Genomic DNA, 5,984 nt, shown 5'->3' with positions numbered 1-5,984 from the left:
AAATATTTAAAATGTTTAAAATGTTAAATAGTAATAATCATTCTACTGTATTAGATGAGAATAGAATAAAGGAAATTCCGGAATTTAAAGAAAAAATTTTTTTTTTCTTATTTCCTCTATAATTTATAATGGTAAACAATATTGATATCCGATTACCACAATATTGTATGTGGCGGCAAATGTCGAAATAGAATGTGAACATGAATGTTTTTCTTTCTTTCTTGTTTTTTATGATTCAATTTTTCTGGAACTATGTAGATTTATCTTGTTTGATGATGAAAAAAAAACAAAACTGTCCTGAAACTAGAAAAATCCATTTTTTCAACAACTTTTTTTCTGTTGGTGAACAAGAAAAAAAAAGAAAATTAACTAGAAAAGAAAAATAACGGTAAATATTAAATTGGCCATAACCAATGATGATAACATATTCAAGAAACAAAAAAAAAAAAAAAAAATACAAACAATGACCAACCAACCCAATGTAATGATATTCTCTACGGTTCTCTGTGGCTGATTCATTTGATGTACTAAAATTTTATTATTTTTGTCATTATTACAGTATGAAATAAATATGCACCAACAAAAAAAAAGTGAACCCACGCAAATGATCATCCATCATCATGGCGTATATATGATGTGTGTGTGTATGTGAATATTCCACATTTCACGAATATTCTTTACATATATGTGATTAGTTTCAAAATAAACACCACCATCACATATTCATTTTTTTTAATGGTATTCTTTAATTTTTTTTTCTTTATTTTATTATCAGCTTTTGATTTTTTTTTTCATTTTCTCGTTTGATAGACCATTTTCGTAAGTGGCCAATTTTTGTTTTTTGTTTTTATCGTTGCCATAAACATATACACAGAGAATATTTATTTGCGTAGGCTTAAAAAACTCATTCCATTTGATTCGAATGAAATGTACCTTTTTGGAAAGAGAGGATGGAAAATCGGAAATTAATTTTCGATTTCTATTTATTTACATAACAAGGTAATTGGTTATATGAAAAAGTTAAAATTAGAAAATTTTAATTTTCACTTTTTTTTACTCTTTCTCTCTCTCTCTCTCTCTCTCCCATTCACAGCAATCAATTAAATCATGATAAATATCTAAAAATGAAATGAAAATTGATGTTAAAAAAACAAAACAAAACAAAATGCAATCATCATCATCATATTATGGAAAAAAAATTCAACATGTATATTTCACATTTAAAATCTCATTGAAGAATTTATCATATCAACAACAAACATTGGCCAAAATTTATTGACCAAAACATTTCAGACTCGATTGTGTGTGTGTGTGTGTGTGGCAATATCTTCTCATATTAATCATCATCATCATAAAATAGACAAAAATTCATTGCATTTGATGTTATTATTATTATTATTCGCTGCCATTCTGCTATGCATCAAATTGATGAATTATGTATATGGACATTGAATTTATACATGTGGAAAAGCAAAAAATAATTTTTTGTTTCATCCCCTTATTCTTTCGAAAAAAAACCCGATAAACTTTTTTTTTATTTTTAGTTTGCATACAACTAAGATGCTTTATGGTAATTTTTTTTTTGTCTGTTCATTTTTTGTTTATTTATTTTTTATTTATTTATTTATTTTTTGTTACAGAAAATGAAAATAGAAGAAGAAGAAGAAGAATATTTCATCCGATTTTTCTTTGATACTTATTTATTGATCAAAAAAAAAAAAAAAAAAATACTTTGATATTCAATTAATATAATTGAATCAATATTATTATCGTGAATATGAAAAAAAACACACACACACAGGGGTAAGTATTATGTTTGAGAATTGAATTTTCTATTTTTTTCCAGGTAATAAACAACATAATAAGCTTTTTTTTGTTAAAAGTGAATGAGAATGTTTCATTTTAATCATCAATATACATTGCAGGGACTTTTTTGTTTTTATTTTTTGTCAAATAGTCTTAATTTTTGTTTTGTATTTTGTATTTTGTATTTTGATATGATAATGATGAAAGATCATTATATGTAGGTATGTAATATTTTGTAATTATTTATTTTTTGATTTCAAAATATTCAAATAATGTTTTTGTTTTTTTCTTCTTATTCTATTCATTGTTTTGTTTCAGATCAAATATTAATGAATCAAAATATTCAATGTTATTCTCGTTGTTGTTGTTGTTCTTGTTCCTGTTTTGTTGTTTGTTGTCCATATGAATCGGTTTCAAATGGTGATTGTTGTTCATGTTGATGATGATGATGATGATGATTATTCATTGATGTTGATAACGATGGTATGATGGAATTATGTTGTTTATGTTGATTTCTATTCATAAATGACCATCTGGATGATGATGATGATGATGATGGTTGTGGCCACATTGATCGTCGATAACGTATACCTTCTTCGGATCGTAAACAAAGATCATAAAGACGAACAAGACTATCGGCATCCATTTGATGTTGTGTTATACGACGAATTATTTCTAATTTGTAATGATAATCAATGTAATCAATTGAAAAAAAAGAAGACAAATTTCAACAACATAAAAATTCAAACTATACATACCGATAGCATTTTCTGGTTGCTGTTGTTCATTAGCACCAATCATTGAATAAAGATCAGCACAATCATCTCTTGTCAACATTAATGCCGCATCCGTTGTCATCATCATATGATGTGATTGCCATATGGCGAAAAAAAAGATGATCATCACCATATTTGTGGTCATTTTTTGAATCATAATTTCTTCGGATAACTTAATTTTAAATCAAACAATCATGGACTATGTTTTTTTTCTTTTTGGTTCGTCTTTTTTGTTGTTTATTTTTTTCAAAATAAAAATAATTTTTTTTCATCCCAATTCTAACCCTTTTTATACTTGCAGGAAAAAAAATCAGGATCCATTGGTGGGGGAAAAAAACTACCAATCATAAACTACTATATTCATGGTATCAAAAATTTTATATGAAAGCATATCTATTCCATTTTAAATTACATTATTGTCGTTGGCTCCGGTTCCACCTACTTGGTCTTCATCATCATTTTTTGTAAAACAAAAAAAAAAAAAAAAATGAAAGAAATGTAAATTGGAAATATTCAAATTCGATCATCGTCATCATCATCGATGAAATAAATTTTGTTATCATCATCGTTTCGTTATTAGTGGAAACCTTTTTGGAAACAAATTTTTTTTTACTGCCCTTGATTTCTGTGAGTTTCAATATTCAAAAAAAAAAATGAAAAAAATCATTTCTTCAATTAAAAACATGAATTGCATTTCTGATGATCATTTTTATTCTCATGAATACGATATGATTTTCGATTCTTTTCTGATGAATATGAAAATCGATTCTTTTATAATTTAAAATTTTTCAGTTTTAACCTTTATTTTGTGTGTTCAATCACAATCTTGATAAGTAGTTTCATATACTGGTTGTATACCACCCACTTTTTTTTCTTGTTACTAAAATATAGATTTCCATGAAATTTATCATGAAACAATCCATCTTTAACAATAATCATCATAATCAACAACATAATAGATATGTTGATAAACAAAACAAGGTCATTTCCATATAACCAAACATTAAAGAAAAAAAAATTGGATACATTGTTCCCGGGAAAAAATTTTGTTGTTGTTGTTGTTGTGTGTGTGTGTGTGTGTGTGTGGAAAAACCACCAACAAAAATTCACATATCAAAACAATCGACAAATCTCTTTTTGAAACCAATGAAAAAAAACAAGACAAAAATATGAATAATCTATTGAAACCTGATTCTATCGAGGATTACTAATATTTAACCCTCGTTTTTTTCTGTTATTTCTCTGTGATGGGAAAATTGACATACTTTTTGTTGTTGTTATTGTTGTTGTTGTTGTTGTTGTTGTTGATAAAATATGAAAGATGTTTCATCCGGAATAAAAATATGCTCGAAATGTGTGTCTTTTGTTTCATCATCATCATCATCATCATCATCATTATCATCATCAATGAGGTTTGACATTTTACTTTACTTTATTATTCAACTCAATTTCAATACAACATAATAGCAATGGCGTCAATAGAAATCGCTTCTCTATTCTGTATTCGTTTTTCGTTTTTTTTGCAAAATCTTTGAATTTCTTGGAATTATCTTTCCATTATTATATATTGATTGTTATGGACATGTTTTATTCATTTATTTATTTCCCTTTTTCATTTTGTTTTTCATCCTTTTTTTTATATTATGATGTTTTTGATCGTTTTATTTCAATTTCCAGCTTTTTTGTTTTGTTTTGTTTTGTTTGCATGTTCCAATATGATGATGATGATGATGAGGCAATATTTTGAAAAGGTCCCATGTTTTATATAATATAAACAACACACACACACATACATAGAATATTCAAGCAACTTCGATGAATTGAACAATATGCTAAAAGATAATTGAAAATTTATTTCTATTTTTTTTGTTCTTGTTTCGAATAATTTGATTTTTTCAATTTTAGTTATTGTTGTTGTTGTTTTTGTTGTTATTTTCTACATCATTTTTTCCCCATCGATTAATTCTTGGAAACGTTATTATTTTCGTTCAATTTTGTTTGATCCACTCATTCAATGAGCCAATGTATTTTTTTTTCTTGTTCATTGTATGTCATATATTTATATTGTGATGTGATGTTTTTAATTTCGCATGTGAATAAAATGAATATGAATGGATGGAACAACATCAACTTTCAAGAATATTCCTCAATGTTTCGCCATATTTAAATTTTTATAAAAAAATTGCTATTAGATGAAATGAGAAAAAAAAACGAATAACAAAATCAAAATAAACATATATAGCCTTTTCATATATTTTTTTTACGAAATGATTCAAGTCATTTCATTTCATAAATGAAAAAAAAATCATAGAATGCCAATTAACCAACGACAACAACAACAACTGAAAATCAAAAGAATTCCATTGAAAATATAAAAAAAAATATTGGCTTTATTTCAAACATGATCGAAAATATTTATCTAAGGATTCACTATCTATTGAAAACATGTTGCCAATCCTAAACGAATTAAATGATTTTCGTGATTCCATTAAAAAAAATGAATTCTATTTGTTCATTGTTGTGAACAAAAAAAGAAAGAAAATTCTTTAAACAAAAAAAAATGAAAAAAAATGTTTCAATTCAAATTCTATAGCGTGCATGTGTGATTAAAGGGAGTGAATTTGAAATAAATAAGAAAAACACGATTCATTTTTATCTGATTGTTTTTTTTTTGCAGACAAGGTTCGACAATAATTTTGATCTTGTGTGTGTGTGTGTGTGTGTGTGTGTGTGTGTAATTACTTTACTACCGTATTGCGTTTATATGGGTTTTTTTCACACTTTTGTGTGTGTGTGTGTCGCACCTTTAAGATAAATAAAACAGGTGAACACAAATCCGCCTTTTACCAGGATATTTTTTTTCGTTGTTTGTTTGAGTACATAATGTGTGTGTGTGTGTTGATTCTGATTTTTCTAAAAAAAAAGAAATAAATGAAAAATTGATCTGATTGTTTGATCATTGATCAATGATAAAATCATAAGAATCTGAATGAATATTTACTATGAGATGATTTTAGTCTGATTAACATATTCATACGATTTGTTTGTTTGCAAATGATTCATTTTCATTTTCATTCAAAAAAGAAAAAAAACTTTTGAGCCAAAAATAAAACAAAAAACAATCATCATTCGAATTTTCAAAATGAAAAAAAAATTTCACAATTCAACGAGAATCATTGAATGAATGAATGAAAAAATAAAATGAAAAAAAAAGTTTCAAAAATAAAACTTTTTTTTTCATTTCATATTTGTGTTCCTATTGTCCATTTCCATTATTTGGAACATTGATGATAATAATAATAATAATAATAATAAAAAACATAATTGAAACATACATTCACATTCTAATTTGAATGGTCATTTGTTTGTTTGTTTGTTTGTTTTCGCTCATTCATAATTGGA

At 25.8% G+C, this 5,984-nt stretch overlaps 1 protein-coding gene and 1 long non-coding RNA gene across 2 annotated transcripts; one reads left to right on the top strand and one right to left on the bottom strand.

Annotated features, from left to right (window-relative positions):
* The first annotated feature begins 842 nt into the window (after positions 1–842).
* LOC124489897 (uncharacterized) lies at positions 843–1,775 on the top strand. The gene is made up of 3 exons (XR_006958823.2): positions 843–999; positions 1,094–1,570; positions 1,641–1,775. It is a non-coding gene; the product is annotated as an uncharacterized LOC124489897 (long non-coding RNA).
* A 377-nt stretch (positions 1,776–2,152) lies between these two features.
* Positions 2,153–2,908, bottom strand: LOC124490256 (uncharacterized). Its single transcript, XM_047052728.2, has 2 exons — positions 2,565–2,908; positions 2,153–2,481 (listed from the first exon to the last, which is right to left on the bottom strand). Exons 1-2 carry the CDS (start codon positions 2,737–2,739, stop codon positions 2,156–2,158), a joined length of 501 nt encoding a protein of 166 aa, XP_046908684.2. The 5' UTR covers positions 2,740–2,908; the 3' UTR covers positions 2,153–2,155.
* Positions 2,909–5,984: the final 3,076 nt, after the last annotated feature.

This window comes from Dermatophagoides farinae, chromosome 4 (assembly GCF_024713945.1).
Source record: "Dermatophagoides farinae isolate YC_2012a chromosome 4, ASM2471394v1, whole genome shotgun sequence".
Taxonomy (NCBI): Eukaryota; Metazoa; Arthropoda; class Arachnida; order Sarcoptiformes; family Pyroglyphidae; genus Dermatophagoides; species Dermatophagoides farinae.
This window is presented reverse-complemented; position numbering and strand designations above follow the sequence as displayed.

What these genes read in the sequence shown, in the direction of transcription:
- LOC124490256 (XM_047052728.2), bottom strand. Translation starts at nt 2,739, where the DNA reads ATGATTCAAAAAATGACCACAAATATGGTGATGATCATCTTTTTTTTC. An exon ending in GCAACCAGAAAATGCTATCG is followed by an intron (nt 2,482 to 2,564) that starts GTATGTATAGTT and finishes ATTACAAATTAG; the next exon opens with AAATAATTCGTCGTATAACA.